Source organism: Hoplias malabaricus, chromosome 17, assembly GCF_029633855.1.
Source record: "Hoplias malabaricus isolate fHopMal1 chromosome 17, fHopMal1.hap1, whole genome shotgun sequence".
Lineage (NCBI taxonomy): Eukaryota > Metazoa > Chordata > Actinopteri > Characiformes > Erythrinidae > Hoplias > Hoplias malabaricus.
Window position 1 is genome coordinate 32,835,426 of NC_089816.1, and position 25,299 is coordinate 32,860,724.

Below are 25,299 nucleotides of genomic sequence, written 5' to 3' on the forward strand. Positions count from 1 at the left end.
GTCATCCCTGTACATGTTGAGGGAGGAAACAGCACTGTTCCTTCACGCCACCGACCCCAATAACCTGACAGTCTTAAACCAGCAATCAATAAATGTCTACGTGAGTTAAACTCTGAAGAGCTCTAGCCATCGACGAGTCCACTTTTACCCCATTGAGTGTTCTACATGTTCATATTTGTTAACTATAACATTAGAGTTTAAGAAATACTGAACTCTTTTTGCTCCTTTTCTCCAACAGGAGGCCCTTATCTGAGCCACTGGACCTGGTGGAAGGTTGCAGCCCACAGGTCGATCCTCTGAGAGCAGCTACGTTGGCTCAGCTAGGCTCCCTGTCTCCAGGGCTCCCCCGCCGCGGAGTGTGCGAGTCCGGAGATCTGCTAGCTCCCAAATCAAGCCGGCAGGACGGATCCTTTGGCGATTTTGCCAGCCCAAACTCCTGCCTGGGTCTCAGCCTCCGGGCTGTAGCTCCAGATCCAACCCCAGCAGTTAAAAGCCTTGGAGCCCTACAACAGATATGTGAGGAAGAGGAGGAGGAGGAGGAGGAGGAAGAAGAAGTGGAAGAAGGTGGAACAATTGCTCTGCAGCCAGTTGCTCCACAGCCCACCATACCCAGCCTAGTCGTGTCAACAGAACCAACCTCAGACTCTTCTCACGTACGTTGCTCAGCATCAAAGACATTAAAGATTTTGGGGCAGACTGGAGACAGAGGGAGGTGTTGCATCCTGGAAGAGGATGCGGCGCCTCAAGTAGAAGAAGAGGAAAGTGGCAAAAAAGTAGAGTCTCAAGGCGTAGGGGGTTTATCAGCTAGTTTCCACAGAGCGACAGAAGAGCACCAAGTGGAGAACACTAACAAACTACCCATAAAACAAAAGGAGACCAAGTATCTGATTGAGGATACCAACCACGAAGGGGAACCGGTAACAGAAGGATGGGAGAACGCTCCTCACCAACCTGGCAAGGTCTCAGATAGAGATGAAGATGAGGGACAGAAGGACCGATGCTTCCAGAAGCTTGACGTACCAGGACCTAGACTTGGCGCTGTGCAGTGTTGCCTGGGCCAACGCGAGTCCTCCAAAGATACTCTAGAAGACAACAACAACACACTTTCCAAGCCAAAGCTGCTTGATAAAGGCGTAATCTCTGCCCCCTGCAGCTCACCCCGATCCTTGCCCAAGAACCACTGCGTGGACCTCGGCCCAGATGGAGTGGAGATGCGCAGGACAGTTGGGGAGGGTGAGAAAACCGAGGAGACTCAGGCCAAACCTCAACAGGGTCAGCGGGTATCCACGGACATCAAGAGCAAGAACGTGAACCTGCGAGACCGACTGTTGCAGTTCCCACTGTGTGAGAAAGCCCTGTCCTTCAACATCCAGCCCACCTCCAAAGAAAAACTGCTTCCCTTCGCTCAGTATAACTGTTGCCATGTGCTGTAGAAAAATAAAGCACAGAATGAGCCCCTCCCGTTCCCACACTGCTCCATTCCCAACGGACCATTGTTGTGTATGCTGGCTGTCCAGACCTTCTCGGACATCAGACAAGGCTCGCTTGTGGATCAGGGTCTTCACATCCCCAGTAGTTAAGGACACAGCACGTGTCCACCTCACTTACCGTGACCTTGGAGGTGCTCTAAGAGCACTCAGTCTACTTTGCATATGCCCCACCCTCACCCAGCATTCCCGCTGCTTTCCTGTATGGCGGCTAACCTCCTAGCGCTACCGTGTATATAAACACCTGTATCTACTGATGCCACTCGCTGCGTTGTGTGCTATCTCAGTGACCTTTATTAGAACTAGATTATGTCTTGCCTGTGTAAGAGCCCCCTGTTTAATACAATCGCTTGTCATTTTGCACTGTAAGAGCAGAGCTTCACCGGAAAATATGACAGTGTATTGACACGTAGAGCAGATACTAAACAAATGGTTTGATCAAAGGCTCCCATATGAAAATGGAATATATATCCAAGTATTTTTAATGTACACAGTCATAGCTCCTTGTTTCTTCACTCACTGTCCATTCGCACAAGGAATCTATCGTAGTATTCTCCTATGACTGTGTATTTCGAAACATAATTAGAATATATTTTGGATTTATTACATTTTTACATGGGCAACATGGCTAGCATATGTTTAGTTAGCATAGTCCTCAGTTAGCATATACGTTTCTAACTGAGCACTCCTAGCTTTCATCGCTAATTAGCCGTGTAGCAAAAATGTCGTCAGTTTTAGTCCGTGGTGTTGAATTATTTTTTTAAATTGTGTTTAAAAACCCAGAAATATTTGGAGTCCAAGTTAACTGGAACCATGGTAGGTTTCCTAAAAGCCTCACAGAGACACTGTTACCTTTAACTACGTATTAGAGAGCATATAAAACTCAGTATGGTGCTGAGCAGCCTTTGGGAGAGTCCTGCTCTGTTCTTCATGTGAAGGTGCGTAGCTTCTATCCCTGTTCTACAGGCCAGAGTGTATGTGCGGGGGGTTATTAGGGCCGGGATGCATGTGAGGCAGACTTGAGAATTCTGCTGTTTGGGAGCACTGATACGGTAGCATGAAGCATTAGCTTAGACTAGCATTAACGCCACGCTAGCTGGGTTGACCAGGGAGAAGACTGGACTGTGTGGTATATTTTTCCAAGGAAAAAGAGTTGAACAGAGCTTACAGTCAAAGACTTTCTGTGAAAAGGACTTTATCTGACGAGAGAAGACTGGTCTTCCTGAAGCTATTTTCTGACGTTTTGTTTTAAATACCAAGTATGGTTAACCTTGGAAATATTCAGATTCTTATGGTGTCAGAGCCTTATTAAGGGTATGTTGGAAACACGGTGACAAGACGTCATATCATTCATTGTTTTGCTTTTATTTTATTTCATTTTTAACATGAGAGGACCTTCTGGAGAGAGCGGAACAGCTAGATTGTATCATCCTGGATTTATATTTCGGCCTCGGGGTGCATCTTGACTGCTGGGCAAGCACAGTCTCTCGCTATAAGCTCGTCAGCGGACACGTCTGGTCATGTACAGTGTGTATATATTCTTTTGAGCATGTGTTGTTATCTATGTATATGCTATTGACATGATATTGTGTTTGATCTAACATACCATTTGATGGAAGTAGCTCTTCCCCTCTGTCATGAGACCTCTTACAGTGAACGACGAACAAAACATTCCTAAAGAAATCGAAAATGTAGAACGATGTTTAGAACGCAAACGCTTACATTTTGTCTTGTAACAGCACAAGAACTTGAATGAGGCTAAGCTTAGGGAATGGTGTTAGCATTGGTTAGATGCCATGTTGTGTACATCTCAACTTACCAGGTCTGTAAGTCAGCGTCACTCAGAAGTTCACCTCTTAATAGCCCAAATCCACTTGGTCAAGGTAGCTTTAACACTGGTGGATATTGGTCCTCCGGTACTCTCGGTGACCTGTATGTGGCTGATTGTGGGATATCGTATTCCTTTGGATCAAATACGTTTGTGTTTACTAATGTCACTGGTGCAAAGAGAACAAAGTTGTGGCACTGTCAGCCGTTCACAAACCACAGATAAGCTGTCTCCAGCAGCCGGTGAACTGTATTATGTAAAAGGTGCTTTGAGGAAAACCTATAGCGATGGATCAATACTAAATATTCCAAATGTATTCTTAAAAATGGCTTCTGTTTTCCAAACCGTAGCTGTTCAACCTCTTCACGGCTCTTTAGTTTGGTCAAGGTCTTCAGCCAGTAACTCTGTTGAGAAGGAGATGAGCTTCAGGATCAGAGCTCCCTCTGTGGAATAACCTTTATGAACATAGCATTTTGGGTTATTCTCTAGGCAACTGGAGCCATTTAAGATAAGCTCTTACAAGTAGAAGTTGCTGAATGGGGTTGTGGGTTCAAACTCAAGCGTGTTCTCTGTGCGGGTTTCCCCCAGGGGCTCAGGTTCGAACGCATGTCGGTAGGTGGATTGGCGACTCAAAAGATGTCCATAGATGTGAGTGTGTGATGGCGGCGTTGCAGAAAATGAATGAATGAACTGTTTAAGAATTGATGTTAATTTAGGAAAACGTTATCTAGTACCAAGCTTTCACGTTTACGCGCTAGCTCTTAAAATTCTAAAAGCTTCATCACGTCTCAGTGAACTAGCTCTTGAAAAGCTTCTTTAAGGAACGCAAAGCGGATCTTCTGAAGCATTTTACCCTTTTTGGCTCCATCCGGGAATCATTTGAGAGAGGTTTTACCTAAAAACAAGTAAAGTTGTTTATTTAGAACAAAGGGAATCACTGATTCCGATCCCAACGAGACTCATGCCACAGAAATCCACGTTTAAAGCCTACAACCCCATTAGCCTCCAGGCCTTCAAACCAGAGCGAACCTGATCCTGTACTCCTCCTACTCAAAGATGTTTAATGACCTCGGGCCTTCTGTGAATATTCGACTTGACACAGAAGCGCAGAAAGCTATAACTAAGTCGTGGTCACCATTATTCACTCACCCCTCACCCTTTGTTTCAGACTTTCTCATTTGACTCGGGTCTCCCGTTTACCGACCAGCTGGAAACGCTCCGCACGGGAGAATGACAGCTGGATGTCTATAGTCCCATTGACCCTTATTACAACTATGTCTCTGTCTCAATGAGATTAATTTATTTTTATATTTATTTATTAAAACTGATTAAACCAAATGTGCACTTGTGTGTCGTTGATTTCGTTATACATACACACTGCAAAACAGGCGGTAAAAGTGATGTGTTTTATTTACCATCAGTACAACGCTCTACAGCACAGTGACTCATTCATTGCAGCCCTGGTGTGATTAATGCAGTTTGGTTACTTATAATAGATGCACTTTAAAGCACCCTTCAGCAGTGCATGTATAATTTAGTGAAGGCAACGGAACGCAACTGCTAGACATGTGCATAACGCTAACCGAGGCTTCATAAGGCAGTTACTGCTGCTAGCAAAGTCCTTTGGTTGCTTGAGGATACAGTAGAATGAAGCTGAAATGCAGGATATTAAGACACTTCATATCTGATACCTGTACAGCGTGTGTGTGATATGTTTTGGGTGCTAAAATCCCTAGTCCATTATAATACAGTTCAGTGTGATGACGTATAACCCATATTCCATTTTTTCTTATGACTTAAAAACAAAAGCTTTAAAATACCACGGAGTGGACTTACACTTTGGGTTAGAGAGCTAACTTCAGGAAAGAAACAGCACAGTGTTAAGTGTTTGTACTGTAACATTAGCTCACTATCTCAGGTATAGCTTAGTGTACACTCGCCATCCACTTGCCACCTTATTAGAACCCCCCACCTTTTAATTCCACTCACTCACCACTATGAGCTCCACATATAATATAGGTCCCCACTAGGCACAGGCAACATTTTGGAATGAGGGTGGGTTTTGGCAGGAGACGCCAAGGGGGCGTTTGTCCCCAGGAATGTTCAAGTCTCAGTTTAATTGGGTGCAGCTGGATCATGCAAACAGTCAACAATTTGGGTACGCTTCTAATGCTTCTCCCCCAACAATCTTCATCTTTGCGTCACGTCCAAATTACTTTAAAATCTGACGACAAACAGTTGAAACTAAAATGGCCAGGAAATAATGGTGAAGTCAAACGTAAAAGAGTCAATCAATTCGTCTGGAAGTCAAACAGGGACGTAGGAAGGCGGTGCTGACATTTTCCGCAGCATATATGTCACGTATGTAGCGTATATTGTAATTTAATGGCCCTAAAACACTTGGCTTTTAACCTGACATCACTATAAGTCTTCCCCCTAACTCCGGCCGTTCTCTAATTCTGTCGTATATGGTGCAATTCCGCTCTCTCTATTCGCCAGTTGCATTGGGTAAAACAATAAAACGTAAGTTCACGCCTTAGGTCATTTAAACATTAGTCTTGCGAAAAATCACACATCTAAATAATATTTAAGTATCTCTAACAGTGTTGTAGTTCTTTGTGTGTAAAACTGCATGTGGAACTCATTTCTATTTTGCGATGGATGTTTCCCTCAGTGTAAAAGTTAGCTTAGCGGTTAGCTTCCTTTTCTCTGAGGGGAAAAATCTACCACCATTTTAATCCTCACATGTAGAGTACGGATACCAACACAAGGACAAGCGTAATCTCATTGTGAACCTCTCAAAACCACTGAATGTGGTAGTAACTGTCTCAAGCAGGGGAGGTGGCCGACGTTAGGGGGCACAAATACTCAAAAACGTCTTTGTTTGACTTTGAAAAAAAAAATGTTTTTATATAAAGTCTTGGACATTAATCTACACACATGTCCTGAGAAAAAGCTTATTTGAGTGAGTAAAGTCCTTCTATCTATTTACGGTTGGCGAAGATTTCTGATATTTTATTTAAAAGTGGCCAGAACTAGGGGTACCAACGCTAGCGTAGTTACCCCAAGTTCCGGCCACTTGTCAATACAACATCAGAAACCTTAAGCCAACTGTAAATAAATAGAAGTACTTTACTCACTCAAATCAACATTTTTCAGGAGTTGTGTGTGTGTAGATTAATGTCCAAGACTTGCTTGACTTTGAAATAAAATATGTTTTTAGATAAAGACGCTTTTGTTTAAGTAGGTGCCAATACTGCTAAGATTACTAGCGCCCCCTAACTTTGGTCACCTCCCCTGCTTGTGACAGTCAAATGAGACCGTTGCTACCACATTCAGTGGTTTTGAGAGGTTCACAATGAGATTACGTTTGTCCTGCGTTGGTATCCGTACTCTACATGTAAGGATTAAAATGGAGGTAGATTTTTCCCCTCAGTGAAGAGGAAGCTAACCGCTAAGCTAACTTTTACACTGAGGGAAATATCTGTCGCGAAATGGAAATGTGTTGTTTTCCACATGCAGTTTTGCACACAAAGAGTTACAACACTGTTAAAGGCACTTAAATATTGTTTAGATGTGTGATTTCTTGCGAGACTGATGTTTAAATGCCCTACTAAGGCGTGAACTTACGTCTTATTGTTTTACACAATGCGATTGGCGAAGAGAGAGAGTGGAATTGCACCATATACGGCAGTGGCCGGAATTAGGGGACGGCCGGAGTTAGGGGGAAGACTGATATATGATTTACCGAATGTGGACTGTTTGTTGAGATGACCCCGTACCATGTCCTTGTCAAAAACGTATGTTGCCCATGCCTATAGGTGCATAGTTACTGACTGTAGCACATCTGATTTCACTGTGTCATTGAGTGTATTTACTTGCACTTAATAATCCAATCTCAATCCGATTTCTGCACTATCTGATTATTCCAGTGCTCATGTAAACTGTATGGTGCTTTCGTCGATCAGTTTAAGGTCTAGAAATCTGATTAAGAAGTCCAATAAACAGAGCTGGATTTTAGCTCAGTGAACGTATTTCTGTGAAAGAAATTAGGGTATGAGTAAATATGCAGTTTTCACAGTCTGCACCTGCGCACAAATGTAACCAGACTGTAGAACCATCTCTGTCTTTGCAGCAGCATAAAAAAGCCTTAAGGGCAGCATTGTGTATTATTAGAAATCATAAAAAACAAGATCCATATTTGCAGGGATAACATTCGCATCTGTTAATCATTGACTGGTTAAAAACTAGAAATCCAATTATGTCCCGACTCGTACTAACCTGGAGTTTCCCCATTTTCTTCCTTTGTAAGTGCATGTAAACACGTTGACTGGATTACTGACAAAATCAGATTTTTGGCAGTTATCAGATTATTAAGAGCATGCAAATCCATTCACTGATTGTGCAGATATTATTGGGGTGGCAGATCACTCTCAGTAAAAACAGTGGCATGGTGTTCGTGTGCTGTCAGATTTAAAAGCTTGATGCCTGTCTACAGAGCCAAGAATGGACCAGCTCATCTCTGTCCTGGGAATGAAATCCCACTGGCCTTCGCTGATCGGACAGCAGACTCTGTCTCAGTCTTCAAACACAGACTGAAGATCCATCTCTTTGTAAACTACTTAAGTGAGAGTTAATTATCTGTAGATCTCACTGAATTTGCACTTATTCTGTCGTCCCACTGTTGCCCTTGCGCTGTGTGTATCTTCTAAATGCCTTAAATGTAAATGTGTGTGTGTCTGCGGTGCTGTGTGTGTTTACCAGGCAGTGGTAATGGTGGTGGTGGCTGGGGGGGTGGCGTTGTTTACAGACATCAGTGCTGGGTTGAGAGTGGTCCATCACCAAAAAATATCCAGATCCAGAGCGACAGCGTGGTCAGAAATTGACCACAGAGGAAGGATGGCTAACATGAACTACAGGGTGGGCCATTTATATGGATACACCTTAATAAAATGGGAATGGTTGGTGATATTAACTTCCTGTTAGTGGCACATTAGTATATGGGAGGGGGGAAACTTTTCAAGATGGGTGGTGACCATGGCGGCCATTTTGTTGTCAGCCATTTTGGATCCAACTTTTGTTGTTTCAATGGGAAGAGGGTCATGTGACACATCAAACGTATTGGGAATTTCACAAGAAAAACAATGGTGTGCTTGGTTTTAACGTAACTTTATTCTTTCATGAGTTATTTACAAGTTTCTGACCCCTTATAAAATGTGTTCAAAGTGCTACCCATTGTGTTGGATTGTCAATGCAACCCTCTTCTCCCACTCTTCACTCACTGATAGCAACACCGCAGGAGAAATGCTAGCACAGGCTTCCAGTATCCGTAGTTTGATGTGTCACATGACCCTCTTTCCATTGAAAAAACAAAAGTTGGATCCAAAATGGCCGCCATGGTCACCACCCATCTTGAAAAGTTTCCCCCCTCCCATATACTAATGTGCCACAAACAGGAAGTTAATATCACCAACCATTCCCATTTTATTAAGGTGTATCCATATAAATGGTCCACCCTGTAAACATCAACAGATGAGCTACACTCAACTATTCACCACTGAGGAGGAGTGCAGGGGTTCCTTAAAACACATGGGGATTGTACTTGCTCATGAGTTAAATTTCTCTGAAAATAAAAATCCCACTGACTCCTACAGCCTTTTACCACAGCAGTCCTCCAGGGGGAGACTCTTCAGATTGATACAAATGTTCCCCAGAACCATGAGCTCCACCCTGAAACGAAACACCTTGTGGCGCAAGAGCAAGCGAAGTAAACAATGGTTGAAAGGGAAGGCTTTGAAGGCAGGCCACACCACACCTCTGTGTTTGTGCTTCTCCATCTTCACAGAGCTGGACTCAGGATTTAGATGGAGGAAGCTCAGGGACCTGGGCACGTGGCACTTTCTAGAAAAGAAAAACAGAGGCTTCCTTTTAGTCAACAGTGTATCTTCTAGCAACTAGCCGATGAGGTCACTGTGCTGAGGGATTTACATAGCTTGATAACAATTTTACAATGCAAATTTCCCAGGATTCATAACAGGTGACAAGAAAAGAAACACTGTTCACTGGGGGAAACATTTCACATGCTATTAGAAAGCGTATTTAATGTTTTACTTCACGCCATAGTCACTGAATCCACACAAACAACAAAACCCACAATAAATCCCTAGAAATACATACATTTATACAAAAAATATTTATTCTATGACTTGAAACACAGGGGTCAATATGAACAGAACATATGACAGAGTGTACAGAAGACTCGTGGGTTGGTTCTATGTAGTTTTCTTTAGATAAACCTTTTGCTTTGTGAATAAATCTGGATTTAAGGGACTCTTATCTCATGTAGAACTGGAGTAACAACGACTAAGAGTCTATTCCCCCAATTACAGGTCAGTGGAGCATCACAGTGATTCTAAATCTGTAATTCATTCATTATCTGTAACCCTTATCAAGTTCAGGGTCACGGTGGGTCCAGAGCCTACCTGGAATCATTGGGCGCAAGGCGGGAACACACCCTGGAGGGGGCGCCAATCCTTCACAGAGCAACACACATTCACTCACACACTCACACCTACGGACACTTTTTAGTGGCCAATCCACCTACCAACGTGTGTTTTTAGACCGTGGGAAGAAACCCAAGCGGACACAGAGAACACACCACACTCCTCACAGACAGTCACCCGGAGGAAACCCACACAGACAGAGAGAACACACCACACTCCTCACAGACAGTCACCCGGAGGAAACCCATGCCGACACAGGGAGAACACACCACACTCCTCACAGACAGTCACCCGGAGGAAACCCACGCAGACACAGAGAGAACACACCACACTCCTCACAGACAGTCACCCGGAGGAAACCCACGCAGACACAGAGAGAACACACCACACTCCTCACAGACAGTCACCCGGAGGAAACCCACGCAGACACAGAGAGAACACACCACACTCCTCACAGACAGTCACCCGGAGCGGGAATCTAACCCACAACCTCCAGGTCCCTGGAGCTGTGTGACTGACACTACCTGCTCCACCACCTTGCCGCCCTAAATCTGTAATTCTAACATAAAAAACTACATAGCGTTGCTTTAAAGCAGTGCTCACCTGTTGGCTGGCAGCCTTCATGGAGCGATATTCAATCTTTTCCCTTTGGATTCGGACCCAGTCTGGTTCGTCAGGTATCATGAAAGCCAAAATGAGCTTCACAATGATCAGAACATGCTGAGGAGGGCAAACACTGGCGTTAATATTAACAACAAACTGTAGCGTGAACAAATATGGATTAATCAAAAAGGCATTAACTTTGAGAATAATGAACTCGTCCCACTTGTTTTACACCGTACTAGGGACACAGCACAGTTTCAGTTAATCACCTTAATCCTCAGTAAATTAAACCTTCGTTTTCTGTTCCTCGTGGGTTACGGACTGTATCTCAGTAGACCAGCCCAGTCAGTTGTGTTTGAATAAGCTCACTGTATTCAACCCCTTTAGCAAACACGTAGGATACAGTGGTGACGTGTAATCTGTGCGTTTCAGTGTCTGTATCTTTGTGCGGTCGTGTCCGTGTTTGAACATCTGTGAGAACTCTAACCTCCACGATAACGGCGTAGACGAGCACAGCAGCGGGACTGAGCCCGGCCTCCTGGGTTAAGGCTTTGGTCCGAGGAGCCAGAAGCAGCAGCCAGCAGTTTGACACCACGGATGCAAACCCCAACACCTCAAAAGCAACCTGCAAGCACACACATTACAGCTTTATTTATTTGCTGCTAAGATTATACAATTATTCAAACACAATTTATAATTTTTAAACATTCTGGAGATTCAAAGATAACAACAACAGTGTGTAAGCTTCCCCTCATATTCAGCATTTGTCGGCTCTGTGGGTGGGTTCCTGTCAGCGTTCTCTAACTCTCGTCCACCCTCACAGTAGCTGTGAAAGAACTCACTTGGTCTTCTTTTCACACCGTGTCACATCTCACCTGCCACACCCCAATGCTGCCCTCAGGCGGCGAGAAGGGCTTTCTGAACAGGCAGCAGATTTTATAGGCGTCTCCGCGGATCTCCGTGATGTTATTCAGCAGCAGAAAGACGGCGGTGAGCGGATACACGCAGGAGAACAAACTCAAGTAACCAAACTGCACCAGCAGCTCGATATACTCAGCAAACAGACCCTGTACACACACACACGCAGTGACAGAAGACAAATAATAACGTATGAGAGATCTGTTGGAGCTGGACCACACAAATCATGGCTGCTTCTGAGAGGCGCTCACAGGGAACGGGGGCAGGCTGCCCTCAGCCTGCAGGTGGTCCGCTTCTGGATCGTCCTCCTTCAGTTCCTTCTCCGGCGAGCTGTAGAGACGATCCACAATATAAGGCACCAGAACCTCAGTGAACTGATTCACTGCCTGAGAAAGTATAAGCAGCGAGGACAGTCTCTGGACATGGGGAAATAAGAAATAGAAATATACAGAGACAATGTAAATAACACATTAAACAATTGGCCTATTATTCAGTCACTCCCATAAAACAATGTGGGAGGTCTATAGTTATAAATCTGTGGAACTGGACGTGTGGAGTCACATATAAACCCTAAAGGTTGGGGTCTGTGGGTAGGTACACTGCAATGTTTTAATAAATAAGTTAACATTTTAAACTCGACTATGTCCGAGACCGCTTTGTGAATGCCTATGACACACTTAAAGTGCACTCTTAGACTTTAAGTTTTGACTTTACACACTGCGCCTCTGTCTGCCAATTTGTGGCCGAGTTGCTGTGGTTCCTAAATAGCTAAATTGTTCTATAATACCACTCAGAACTGACTGTGCCTTTTTCCAATGGTGGCATCATACTACAGTACCATGCTCCATTCACTGAGAACTTGAATAAACCATTCTTTCACCAATATTTGTAAAGGCAGACAGCATGGCTATGTGCTTGATTTTATTCACTTTTTTCCCAATGGGACTTTTAAGAAACACCTGAATTCAATGATTATGGACGGCAAGGAAGCAGTAGCAGGACATTACTTGATAAGGTAAAAAAAAAAATGATAAAAAAAGCCCTTTGTCCTCCAGAAGGGAACGAAGAGTCTGTGCCTAATTTTAAGGGGTTAATGTTATTCATAAAGAAATCATAAGAACGCAAAGCACTCATTTCATCTCACCTTGCGCAGGAGATTAAGGTCCTGTTTGAAGAAGGCAATGTGGAACAGCACTGCAAAGTTATTGAAAAAGGTGAACTGGAGGAGAGAGAAAGAGAAATGAATACATTTGGTTCTTTAAATGGCTCTACATCTGCTTCATGCTGCTCTGGGAATTATCAGCATTAAATGGTTCAGCTGTGGCTTTTAGAGAAGAACAGCTGCTGTGGTCAAATATAATATACTTTAAACTACCAGTGAGGAAAAGACAGAGACAGAGGGATGAAGATCATGGGATCACAGATATAAACTACCATTGTCTGAGGAGTTGAAACCCTTATGTTGCTTTTCCTCTGCATGATACCTTTACTACTCACCTCTTTTGGACTCTACTCTGTGTTTGGTCCCCGATTCCTGACTCGTTTTCCTCTACCACACCCCCAACCCCACCCCCTGAAATGTATCTGGTGTCGTCTCTAACCCTGTCTCTAAGGGGAACGGTGGGCTTTGGAAACCACAACAACGGCGGCGGTAACGTTAAGCGGTGTTTACTCATGGTGTATCGGCGTGTTGTTGTTGTTTGGGACTGAACACAGCTCCGTCATCAGTTCAGACAGATCAGTAGAGTTTGTTCCTTCCTTGTTGCAGCGTCCAGCTCTCGCTGGATTCTTTGGTCGGCCACCGATCCAAGGAGCGTTTGAACCTCTTCAAAAGACCACGGCATCATTTTACGAGCTGCCGTCGTGAGTCGGATAAAAACAAACGTGATCTCTGCTGCAGCTGGAGATTTTACAGATGGAGAGTTGGTGCTGGTTATCTGCGTTGCGTGGCGTAGAGTGACGACTCTCTCTGGACGATCAGCGCTCTGCAAGGTTTACACGCCACGGTTTAGTCCCTACTCGACTCGCTCTGAACCACGAGAGAACAGCCACTAAACTAGAACCCGCTTCCAGAACCAGGACCTGGAACAAAATTTGCCTATTTGAAGTGTGAAAAGAGTTGTGTAGAGTGGACGGCACCAAGGTATAGGGCAGTTTCTGCTGTGCTGAGCCCGTTAAAGCAAAAACTGAGGCCATATTCTCTCTAATACAGGAGATTCAGTGAAGCATGACAATGAAGCTGAACTGTAGGTTTGAAGTAAAAACACTTTTGCTTTAATGCTGAGAACCACAAGACAGAGAGAAAGTGAGAGTGAGAGAGATCAAGGATTGAAAGGGTACAGAGAGGCAGATACACATTGAGGTGGGAAACAGAACTCACCACCAGAACTTTAGTGGTGTGATGATTCTGGAAGGATGATTCCTCTCTGTGGTTCTCTTAGGGTTGAGAGAGAGAGAGAGAGAGAGAGAGAGAGAGAGAGAGAGAGAGAGAGAGAGAGAGAGAGAGAAAAGAGTAATGAAAGATCACATTACTCTCCAGTATCAGTTTTCCTTTGGGCTTTGAGCCACCATCAGTTTTTAAAGCAGTGGTGGGTTTTCCTTGCGTTCCTCAGGGGAAACATGCTCCCTGCCACCGTCCCATGGCCCACATCATTAAGTCCTGAACTTTGACCCCCTGCACCCTCTTTTTATAACTGTAACTTTGTTATCACTCTATCTACACTTTTTAAAACGCAGATAAGAATTCTGGACATTTCTACCCACGTTGTTTTTCCCCCTTTTCTCTTCTTCTGTTTTTCTTTGATCTCTCCCTAAATCCAGTTCTGAAACACCTTTCTGCCTTGTCCTTTTTATAGCTTCAATATTATATTCAATATAAGCACAAAACATCACCTGACACACAATCTCTCCCTTCTCTTTCTCCTTTCTCTCTCCTCTTTCTCTTTGTTTCTCTCTCACCTCTTCTCTCTTTCTTCACTCATCTCTCTCTGTCTCTTTGTTTCTCTCTCTCACCTCTTCTTTCTTCACTCATCTCTTTCTCTCTCTCTTTCTCCTCTGTTTCTCTCTCTCTCACACACCTCTTCTCTCTCTCTCTTCACTCATCTCTCTCTCCTCCTTTCTCTTTCCTCTCTCTCCCTCCCTCTCTTTCTTCACTCATCTCTCTGTCTCTCTCTCTCTCTCTCTCTCTCTCTCTCTCATCTCTCCTCTCTCTCCCAAACTTTCTGGAAAAGAGTTTGTCAAATATAAACTCACATGCCCATCCCCTCACTATGACTGACTAATTAGACACATGGCACTGAATAACAATTCTTCAACACGTTTTCAACGTAATGTGGTTGGTGTTATACTGCGCCCTATCTGCAGACTAGTAGATCATTCATCTGCTGTTACGATTTCGTTTATCATCTTTTCTCTGAAATTCATGAGGAACGGGGTCTCTCCTGCTCACCGTACTCCGTCAGCTGCTGGGCCACATTCCTGTAGGCGTTCCCCAGCATGTTGGTGTAGACGATGTGGATGACGGAGGGCAGGTAGGACAGTGCGGCTGTGATGACTGAGCCATGCGTCTTATGGAAGCTGCTCGCCACTCCCTCGCAGAAATAAAACCCCAGCATACCAAGGACCACCAGCCCCAGGAAGAGCAGCACCACAGGCATGGACACCAGCGCCACCCTCATCTGCCTCTTCCAATCCGGAAAGAGTGGCTCCATCCGGCCCGTTACGGGGTTGACCCCCAGTTCACCGTGAAAATCTGGTCGTGGCTCCTGGAAACGGGGTGGGAAAGATGGTGAAAATAGTAATCACAAGACATTTAACAAAGCACATTAATATAGGTATTAAGCTTGATAAGATGTAAAAGTTTAATGGGTGGCTCATATAGATAAATCCAGCCATTATCTGTAACTGCTTATCCAATTCAGGGTCACGGTGGCTCCCTGGAATCATTGGGCACAAGGCGGGAATACACCCTGGAGGGGGCGCCAGTCCTTCACAAGGCAACACACACACACACACACCCCCCTACGGACAATTTTGAGTCACCAATCAACCTACCAACGTGTGTTTTTGGACTGTGGGAGGAAACCGGAGCACCCGGAGGAAACCCACGCGGACACAGGGAGAACACACCACACTCCTCACAGACAGTCACCCGGAGAAAACCCACGCAGACTCAGAGAGAACACACCACACTCCTCACAGACAGTCACCCGGAGGAAACCCATGCAGACACAGAGAGAACACACCACACTCCTCACAGACAGTCACCTGGAGGAAACCCACGCAGACACAGGGAGAACACACCACACTCCTCACAGACAGTCACCCGGAGGAAACCCACGCAGACACAGAGAGAACACACCACACTCCTCACAGACAGTCACCCGGAGGAAACCCATGCAGACACAGAGAGAACACACCACACTCCTCACAGACAGTCACCTGGAGGAAACCCACGCAGACACAGAGAGAACACACCACACTCCTCACAGACAGTCACCCGGAGGAAACCCACACAGACACAGGGAGAACACACCACACTCCTCACAGACAGTCACCCGGAGGAAACCCACGCAGACACAGAGAGAACACACCACACTCCTCAAAGACAGTCACCCGGAAGAAACCCACGCAGACACAGGGAGAACACACCACACTCCTCACAGACAGTCACCCGGAGGAAACCCACGCAGACACAGAGAGAACACACCACACTCCTCACAGACAGTCAACCAGAAGAAACCCACGCAGACACAGGGAGAACACACCGCACTCCTCACACACAGTCACCCGGAGGAAACCCACGCAGACACAGGGAGAACACACCACACTCCTCACAGACAGTCACCCGGAGGAAACCCACGCAGACACAGAGAGAACACACCACACTCCTCACAGACAGTCAACCAGAAGAAACCCACGCAGACACAGGGAGAACACACCACACTCCTCACAGACAGTCACCCGGAAGAAACCCACGCAGACACAGGGAGAACACACCACACTCCTCACAGACAGTCACCCAGAAGAAACCCACGCAGACACAGGGAGAACACACCGCACTCCTCACACACAGTCACCCGGAGGAAACCCACGCAGACACAGGGAGAACACACCACACTCCTCACAGACAGTCACCCGGAGGAAACCCACGCAGACACAGAGAGAACACACCACACTCCTCACAGACAGTCACCCAGAAGAAACCCACGCAGACACAGGGAGAACACACCACACTCCTCACAGACAGTCACCCGGAGGAAACCCACGCAGACACAGAGAGAACACACCACACTCCTCACAGACAGTCACCCGGAGGAAACCCACGCAGACACAGAGAGAACACACCACACTCCTCACAGACAGTCACCCAGAAGAAACCCACGCAGACACAGGGAGAACACACCACACTCCTCACAGACAGTCACCCGGAGGAAACCCACGCAGACACAGGGAGAACACACCACACTCCTCACAGACAGTCACCCAGAAGAAACCCACGCAGACACAGGGAGAACACACCGCACTCCTCACACACAGTCACCCGGAGGAAACCCACGCAGACACAGGGAGAACACACCACACTCCTCACAGACAGTCACCCGGAGGAAACCCACGCAGACACAGAGAGAACACACCACACTCCTCACAGACAGTCAACCAGAAGAAACCCACGCAGACACAGGGAGAACACACCACACTCCTCACAGACAGTCACCCGGAGGAAACCCACGCAGACACAGGGAGAACACACCACACTCCTCACAGACAGTCACCCGGAAGAAACCCACGCAGACACAGGGAGAACACACCACACTCCTCACAGACAGTCAACCGGAAGAAACCCACACAGACACAGAGAACACACCACACTCCTCACAGCCATGTGCGTGAGCGCGGAAATGTGTGTAGTTCACTGATCCTCATAAGTGTGTTTTAGATGAAACATCATCATCTCGCCCCCACCCACCTGGAAACGTTCGGTCAGTGCGATGGTCCCCCAGTGGTACGAGAGAGATGCACTGCGTCTCTTCCAAAGCTCCATGAACACGGTGGACCAGATCATGCTGAAAACAGCCTGCACCATCAGGCCACTGACTGACAGCTGCTCACTGTCTGTTTCTGGAGATCCAGACGTAGCCTCAGGGTTAAAGGACTCTCCTTTACCCACATCAGTAGACCCCCACTTGGGGAGGAAGAAGAAGATGAAGAGGCCCAGAACTGCTGGGGGGAACAAAGCCCATGTGTAGAAGTCCAAAAAACTGAAGTAAAATGCGATGGAGCCTCCAAAGTAAGCATTAATTGAGTCTATGGAGGAAAGAAAGAAGAAATAACAGACTGCAGTTATTCAGTAAACATGCGGTTATCTATAGACACAGACATGGGCTGCCCTCTCCTGTCCCTGGGGGAACAGTGTAGTTTCTGTGGCCTCAGGAAGGCACATCCCATCCTGGACACTCACTTTTAGAGCCGTTACCTTCAGGCAGACGTTACAGGACACTGAGGGCCAGAACAAAGACTAATCCCAGAGCGTTTAACGCCTCCCTGCAGTGCACTGCCTCAAAAGTGTTTGGTGTGTTTATGAGTTGAGTGTTTTATAAGTTATTATATTTATAACAGGACCAAGCTGTTACAGGAAATAAATGAATGAATGATTGCTGTAGAATATGTTTCTAGGAGAAATACTTATATATATGGAATGAAACTACAGTTTTAACTTGTACCCTACAGCATCTGAACTGACGCTGGTGTGTTAGCGCAGGCTCGTTTGAATAAAGAGAAAATAAAGAGAAGTTTATTACGGCCTGCTTTTCATTTTATAACACGGGTGAGTGTGAGACTGTGGGTGGAGGTTTTCCTGTTCTTTAGTTTTGTTTGAGAATTTGCATGTGTGCGTGCGTGTGTATGCATGTATGTTTCTGTGTGTATGTATGTGTATGTATGTATGTGTGTGTGCATGTGTATGTATGTGTGTGCATGTGTATGTATGTATGTGTGTGTGCGCGTGTGTGTGTGTGTGTGTACGCATGCGTGTGTGTGTGTGTGTGTATGTGTGCGCGCATGTCTGTGTATGTGTGTGCGCATGCATGCGCACGTACGTGTGTGTATATGTGTGTGCGCATGCATGTGTGCGCACGTTATGTCTGTGTATATGTGTATGCATGTGTGTGTGTGTGTGTGTGTATGTGTGCGCACGTATGTCTGTGTATATGTGTATGCATGTGTGTGTATCCGCACGTATGTCTGTGTATGTGTGTGCGCATGCGTGTGTGTGTGCGCAAGTATGTCTGTGTATGTGTGTGCGCATGCGTGTGTGTGTGCGCAAGTATGTCTGTGTATGTGTGTGCGCATGCATGTGTGTGTGCATGCATGTGTGTGTGCATGTGTGTGCGCATGCATGTGTGTGTGCGCAAGTATGTCTGTATGTGTGTGCGCATGCATGCATGTGTGTGCGCACGTATGTCTGTGTATATGTGTATGCATGTGTGTGTATCCGCACGTATGTCTGTGTATGTGTGTGCGCATCCGTGTGTGTGTGCGCAAGTATGTCTGTGTATGTGTGTGCGCATGCATGTGTGTGTGCGCAAGTATGTCTGTGTATGTGTGTGCGCATGCGTGTGTGTGTGTGCGCAAGTATGTCTGTATGTGTGTGCGCACGTATGTCTGTGTATATGTGTATGCATGTGTGTGTATCCGCACGTATGTCTGTGTATGTGTGTGCGCATCCGTGTGTGTGTGCGCAAGTATGTCTGTGTATGTGTGTGCGCATGCATGTGTGTGTGCGCAAGTATGTCTGTATGTGTGTGCGCACGTATGTCTGTGTATATGTGTATGCATGTGTGTGTATCCGCACGTATGTCTGTGTATGTGTGTGCGCATCCGTGTGTGTGTGCGCAAGTATGTCTGTGTATGTGTGTGCGCATGCATGTGTGTGTGCGCAAGTATGTCTGTGTATGTGTGTGCGCATGCGTGTGTGTGTGTGCGCAAGTATGTCTGTATGTGTGTGCGCATGCATGCATGTGTGTGTGCGCACGTATGTCTGTGTATGTGTGTGTGTATGTATGTGCGCGCGCGTATGTCTGTGTGTGTGCGTATGTATGTATGTGTGTGTGTATGTTTGTGTATGTGTGTGCGCAAGTATGTCTGTGTATGTGTGTGTATGTATGTGCGCGCGCGTATGTCTGTGTGTGTGCGTATGTATGTATGTGTGTGTATGTCTGTGTATATGTGTGTGTGTGTGTGTATGAACTCTGCCTCTTCGTTTCCACGCTCCCTGTCCATTTTAGCTCCGGGAGCACTTTGTAGTTCTATGTATTTTGCTCTGCATACTTTGTTCCTCCCCTTTCACCAACACAAACTGTGCAGAGACTTTCATGACCTTAAATCTTCAAGGGGGACCAGTAAAGTAGGAGTGTCTCACAGAGCGGACAGTGAGTGGACACAGGGTTTAAACTCCAGCAGCACTGCTGTGTCTGATCCACTCTTAGAAAAAAGGAGTTGATGTTAATGTTGTGGCTGATCTGTGTGTGTGTGTGTGTGTACCTAAAGGCTGTCCCCAAAGGCGCTTCTGAGAGTACCATTCACGTCCGAGAGCTTTTAGCCTCTTCTCATCACGCAGGGGGAAAACATCTAGGATTACTTTTACTTTCTGCAGCTTCTGGACTACAGCACAGGAGAGAGAGAGAAATAAAGAGGGAGAGAGAGAGAAAGAGAAAGAAAGAGAGAATGAGAAATAGAGGAGAGAAAGAGAAATAGAGGAGAGAGAGAAAGAAAGAGGGAGAGAGAGAGAAAGAGAAAGAGAAAGAAAGAGGGAGAGAGAGAGAAAGAGAAAGAAAGAGAGAAAGAGAAATAGAGGAGAGAGAGAAAGAAAGAGAGATGCAGAGAGAGAGAATGAGAAATAAAGAGAGAGAAGAGAAAGAAAGATACAGAGAGAGAGAATGAGAGAGAGAGACATTAGCTGCATGTTAGACAGTTAAGCAGGGATTCTATTTAGAATGACTAAGCAGTTCAGAGACAGTCAGGGAGAGAGAGAGTGAGAAAGATGGCGAACCCTACTGGCCACTCAGTTGTAGACACATTCCTTGTTTATTTCAGGTTCAAATTAAGCCAGACTTCACTGAAGTAGCATTCTCGCCATAATAATAAATAATAAAAATAGACAGAAACACACACACAGAGTGTAACTCACAGATGTTCTGTCTGGATTTGAGGACGCCCTTGTCCCCCACTATTCCAGGGATGCGCTGGTCCCTCACAGCTCTCATGGACTCCAGCTGATGTTTAACAATGTACTGTCTCTCCGCTTCACTCAGAAACGTCTGCATGTCATCTGCACCAAAGAGACCCACATAGTTGTCCACTATAAATAGAAACTGAGGCTGGTTTACTGCAGTGGAAGTACCTTTGACTGCGTCCTCTCTCCCTGATTTGGGAACAGCTGTCTGCTCTAAATATCTGTCTCCATTCGGACAAATGTTATCAGCCTCAGCTTGGCACTCGAACACACAAAGACTTACATGTTGTGCCTTTGTCCAAATTAACTCACGTACAGCCCCCTGAAGCACAGCTGAGAGTAAGCCTTCGACATGTGACCCACAGTAAAGTCCTGGTTCCTCCCTGCTGTGCATCACTTTTGTGCAGTGACATAAGCCCAGTTACTGTAGCTGTTTACTCTATCAGTGCCAAGAGCTACATTCTGGATCTCATAGCACTGCTGAGAGGCTACAGTTAGCAGCGGCTGCACCCACTTCACTCTTATCAGCTTTAGTCAGACAGTCACCCGGAGGTCACCCACACCACACTCCTCACAGACAGTCACCCACAGGAAACCCACGCAGACACAGGGAGAACACACCACACTCCTCACAGACAGTCACCCACAGGAAACCCACGCAGACACAGAGAACACACCACACTCCTCACAGACAGTCACCCGGAGGAAACCCACGCAGACACAGGGAGAACACACCACACTCCTCACAGACAGTCACCCGGAGGAAACCCACGCAGACACAGGGAGAACACACCACACTCCTCACAGACAGTCACCCGGAGGAAACCCACACAGACACAGGGAGAACACACCACACTCCTCACAGACAGTCACCTGGAGGAAACCCACGCAGACACAGGGAGAACACACCACACTCCTCACAGACAGTCACCCGGAGGAAACCCACGCAGACACAGAGAGAACACCCCACACTCCTCACAGACAGTCACCCAGAAGAAACCCACACAGACACAGGGAGAACACACCACACTCCTCACAGACAGTCACCCGGAGCGGGACTCAAATCCACAACCCCCAACTACCTGGTGCTGTGTGACTATGACACTACCTGCTAAATTTATACTAAAGCAAGGTAAACTAGATTAGTTTAATTTTTTTATCTAAAAAACACTCATAAAATGACTTATATTTAAGTAATACATGTATCATTCTACTGGATGTTTTAGGCACAAACCTGGACAGTTCCACAACAGAAATGATTAACCCCTACAGCTCTGCATTAACATGGTTAAAATCATTTAAGTATGAATTAAGTGCTGACTACAGCTCGTGTTGCTCGTCCTCCCGATGTAAACAGTTAAATCTTCTTACCGACGTTGCTGAAGCTGTCTCGATCATTAAAGGAGAATGTGATCATGTTTCCCTCTTTGTCGGTTTTGCACAGACCCAGGTCCTCTGTGGCTCTTAGCAGGGTGCAGCGAGGGGCCGCCACCACAATACGTCCCCAAGTGGCATCCTCGCCAGGGTGGGCCAACAATCCTGCCCCTAACACAGGAGCACACAGAGGTCAATCAGCAAAGCCCTGTGTGATATAGCACCTAAACCCAAGACAGTATTTACTCACAAACAAAGGCTCCTGCTATATATTGAAATACATGGGTGTATGTGTATGTCTAAGTGTGTGTGTGTATACTCCTATCATAAGGCTATTAAGATAAAAACAATTGTAATAGCATTATTGTAGCTTTTTCCTTTTGTATTGACCACTGTGCTTGAACACAGAGGAATTTGTTCTCCGCATTTAACCCAATCCCTGCAGTGAAACACACATTTACACACACACACTAACTAGTGAACACATTTCCACATGCACACACACTAGTGAACACACATTTACACACTCACTAGTGAACACACTTTTGCGCACACACACACACAGTAACACAGTAATGAACACACTTTTGCACACACACACACACTAGTGAATACATTTACACACACACACTAGTGAACACACATTTGCGCGCACACACACACCAGTGAACACACTTTTGCACACACACACCAGTGAACACACACACACACAGACAGTAGTGAACACACATTTACACTAGTGAACACATTTATACACAGTAGTGAACACACTTTTGCACACACACACACACACTTGAACACACATTTACACACGCTAGTGAACACACATGCACTGAGCATAGCAAGGCACTAAGCAGTAGAAAGACATACAAAATTGCCATTTAACAGTAATTACACATAATTATACATAAACGTTATATTAATAACAATCAAAATAATCAATATATTTATGATTAATACCGTTCTAAATCATGGTATTAAACTATGACAAAGCTCCCAACTGGATCCCTGAATTCTGTCTGTATTTGTGTGTGTTATACACTGGCAGAACTCACACAGACAGATGTACACTTTCAGTAAAATTCAATTACTGAGAAACCCCTTAGAGTTTAAGGCAAGTGTACAATGAGAAGAGTGTAAAACATGCTAATTGTAGGCGCTTTAATTAGGATGCTAACTGGAGACGTATATATTTCACACTACTTTGTAGAGTTAATATTTGAAATGAACCTATGAATATTATTGATTAACTACATTTAGGAAAAACGGTAAGTGTAAGAGGCTTCTGCTGCCAGTGTTTGAACTACAACCAACTCCCTGTTCATCTGCAGCCACAGTCTCCTCACCTCCTGACTTCTGAGGTGCGGAGATCATAGACATGATCCACTGCTTGGTGTTGGGCTGGACGTTCTCAGCCAACTGGATCAGAACCAGCGGCTCCACCTTGCTGGAAATGCAACAGGGGCAACTGACCTTAGACCACGACCCTGCCACCTCCGCCTGGCCACAGACGCCCTCCTGTGGCTTTGGAGACAACATGGTGTCCCTGTGGAAGGCCAGCAGAAAGAAACGTTAAAGTTGTAACTGTAGGGCTCCCCCTACAGCTGCAGAATATAATACATTTTTACAGCACTGCCTCCTCCTGAAATTACACAGTGCCGTTCCAGCAGTGCTGACCCCTACTGCAGGTCAATGGAGTATCACAATGATTTTGAAGCTGTAAATTTAAAAGAACTAATAGTAAACATAGTGTTCCTTTAAGAATGGTCCACTGCTCAAAGATAAGACAGCTGTATGTGATCTATATGAAGTGTTGTACTGTAAATGTTAGATCAGGATCTGAAATTGACTCTCCAGGTACACAGTCCAAAAAGTGTGGCATAGAACTTACTGTGACACAAATACAACCTTCAACATCACTGCAGCCTTTGATAAGTTTGATAAAGGGATGTTACCCACATTCGAATGATGTCAACTTAAGTCAACTGCCTCTAGTCTATAATCAAAAGTAAGTTAAAGAAAGAAAGAGAACGTGGAAAACAAGACTGTCCTGAGGCAGCAGCTGAGAGGTTTGGAGAGAGAGAAAGAGAGAAAGAGAAAGAGAAAGAGAGAGATAGAGGAAAAAGAGCAAGAGAGAGAAAGAGAGAGATAGAGGAAAAAGAGAGAGAAAAGAGAGAAGAGAGAGAGGAAAAAGAGCAAGAGAGAAAGAGAAAGAGAAAAAAGAGAAAGAGAAAAATAGAGGAAAAAGAGCAAGAGAGAGATAGAGGAAAAAGAGCAAGAGAGAGAAAGAGAGAGAAAGAGAAAAAAGAGAGATTAGTGAGAAAAAGAGAGAGAAAAGAGAAAGAGAAAAAGAGAAAAAATAGAGATTAGTGAGAAAAAGAGAGAGAAAGGAAGAAAGAGAAAGAGGAAAAAGAGAGAAAGGAAAAAAGAGAAAAAAAGAGCAAGAGCGAGAGCGAGAGAGAGCTATATATATATAGAGAGACAGAGTAGTGATTTCATACCCTCCTCCAAAAGTTACATAAAGCAGGTTCTGCAGTGTTGAGGCTTGAGTAGCAACAACCCAGGCTCCATTCTCCCTTTTACCGGTCACTGAAGCACCACAATGACCGTGAAGCTGTTATTTTAAGGTACAAATACTACCCGGTGTTGCTTTAAGCGGGTGTGTGGACTCAGGGTGGAACTAAGAGAAGTCCCAGCTGCTGTAGAACAGACACAGTTCAGCAGAAGTGTTAGGGGTGTAGCTGGCAGACACTGGGCATGAGGCTTACAGCAGCAGAGGCTGCACACACACGACCAGGCCACAACACACTCGCAGTGAAAGTGACGGCCAAGCAGGAAGATGACGACATGGAGGGATGAGGGGGAGAAGAGAAAGTGTACTCTACCTGCTGGGACACTGCGCTCCTGCTGGAGTAGTGCTCGTGTTTGTAATGACCACACCACTCCTCCTCTGTTTTCTGAAAACAAGAGTGAGTCTAGCTGCTCATAAACACACAAACATTACCGTACACCTACACACACACACACACACAACACACGCATAAAAACACTTAGAAACACTTTCCCCTCAGTCTGTGTGCGGAAGCAGGCAGCAGAAGGAATGCAGTGTAGTTCTCCTCCCTGTGCTGGAGGGTGGGGAGCGCCCTAACCACAGAGCTGCGCTGGGTCCTAAAGCCCGCCGGCCCTTCAGAAGGCTTCCTTAGCAACTGTGTTACATACACATGCGACAGTAACACAGTATTTGTATATATTCGATTAATACAGTAAACCAAATGGAATATTCCAGACAGCGAGCATATATCAGTCCACTGTCATAAAATGGCTGCCACACCACTGACTGTAGACCACTGCAGG

At 45.5% G+C, this 25,299-nt stretch overlaps 2 protein-coding genes across 3 annotated transcripts in view; one reads left to right on the plus strand and one right to left on the minus strand.

Moving 5' to 3' along the window:
- The window catches only part of snrkb (SNF related kinase b), a 49,794-nt gene extending 44,930 nt beyond the window's left edge, over positions 1 to 4,864 (plus strand). Inside the window, exon 6 of the mRNA XM_066649130.1 lies at positions 239 to 4,864. Coding sequence (XP_066505227.1) covers positions 239 to 1,433 — 1,195 coding nt within the window. The 3' untranslated portion in view covers positions 1,434 to 4,864. The remainder of the gene's footprint in view (positions 1 to 238) is intronic.
- Positions 4,865 to 8,347: 3,483 nt separating this feature from the next.
- On the minus strand, positions 8,348 to 25,038 carry ano10b (anoctamin 10b). Of its 2 annotated transcripts, none has more exons than XM_066649648.1 (14): positions 24,831 to 25,038; positions 23,292 to 23,491; positions 21,943 to 22,116; positions 20,527 to 20,667; positions 19,881 to 20,000; positions 17,308 to 17,645; positions 14,788 to 15,103; positions 13,720 to 13,775; positions 12,484 to 12,558; positions 11,591 to 11,755; positions 11,297 to 11,488; positions 10,909 to 11,046; positions 10,422 to 10,538; positions 8,348 to 9,216 (listed from the first exon to the last, which is right to left on the minus strand). In XM_066649648.1, the coding sequence occupies exons 2-14, from the start codon at positions 23,482 to 23,484 to the stop codon at positions 9,169 to 9,171; spliced, it is 2,073 nt and encodes a 690-aa protein (XP_066505745.1). In that variant the 5' UTR covers positions 23,485 to 23,491; positions 24,831 to 25,038; the 3' UTR covers positions 8,348 to 9,168. The 2 variants fall into 2 exon arrangements, with proteins under 2 accessions (XP_066505745.1, XP_066505746.1); XM_066649649.1 differs by lacking the exon at positions 24,831 to 25,038 and adding an exon at positions 24,447 to 24,583.
- Positions 25,039 to 25,299: the final 261 nt, after the last annotated feature.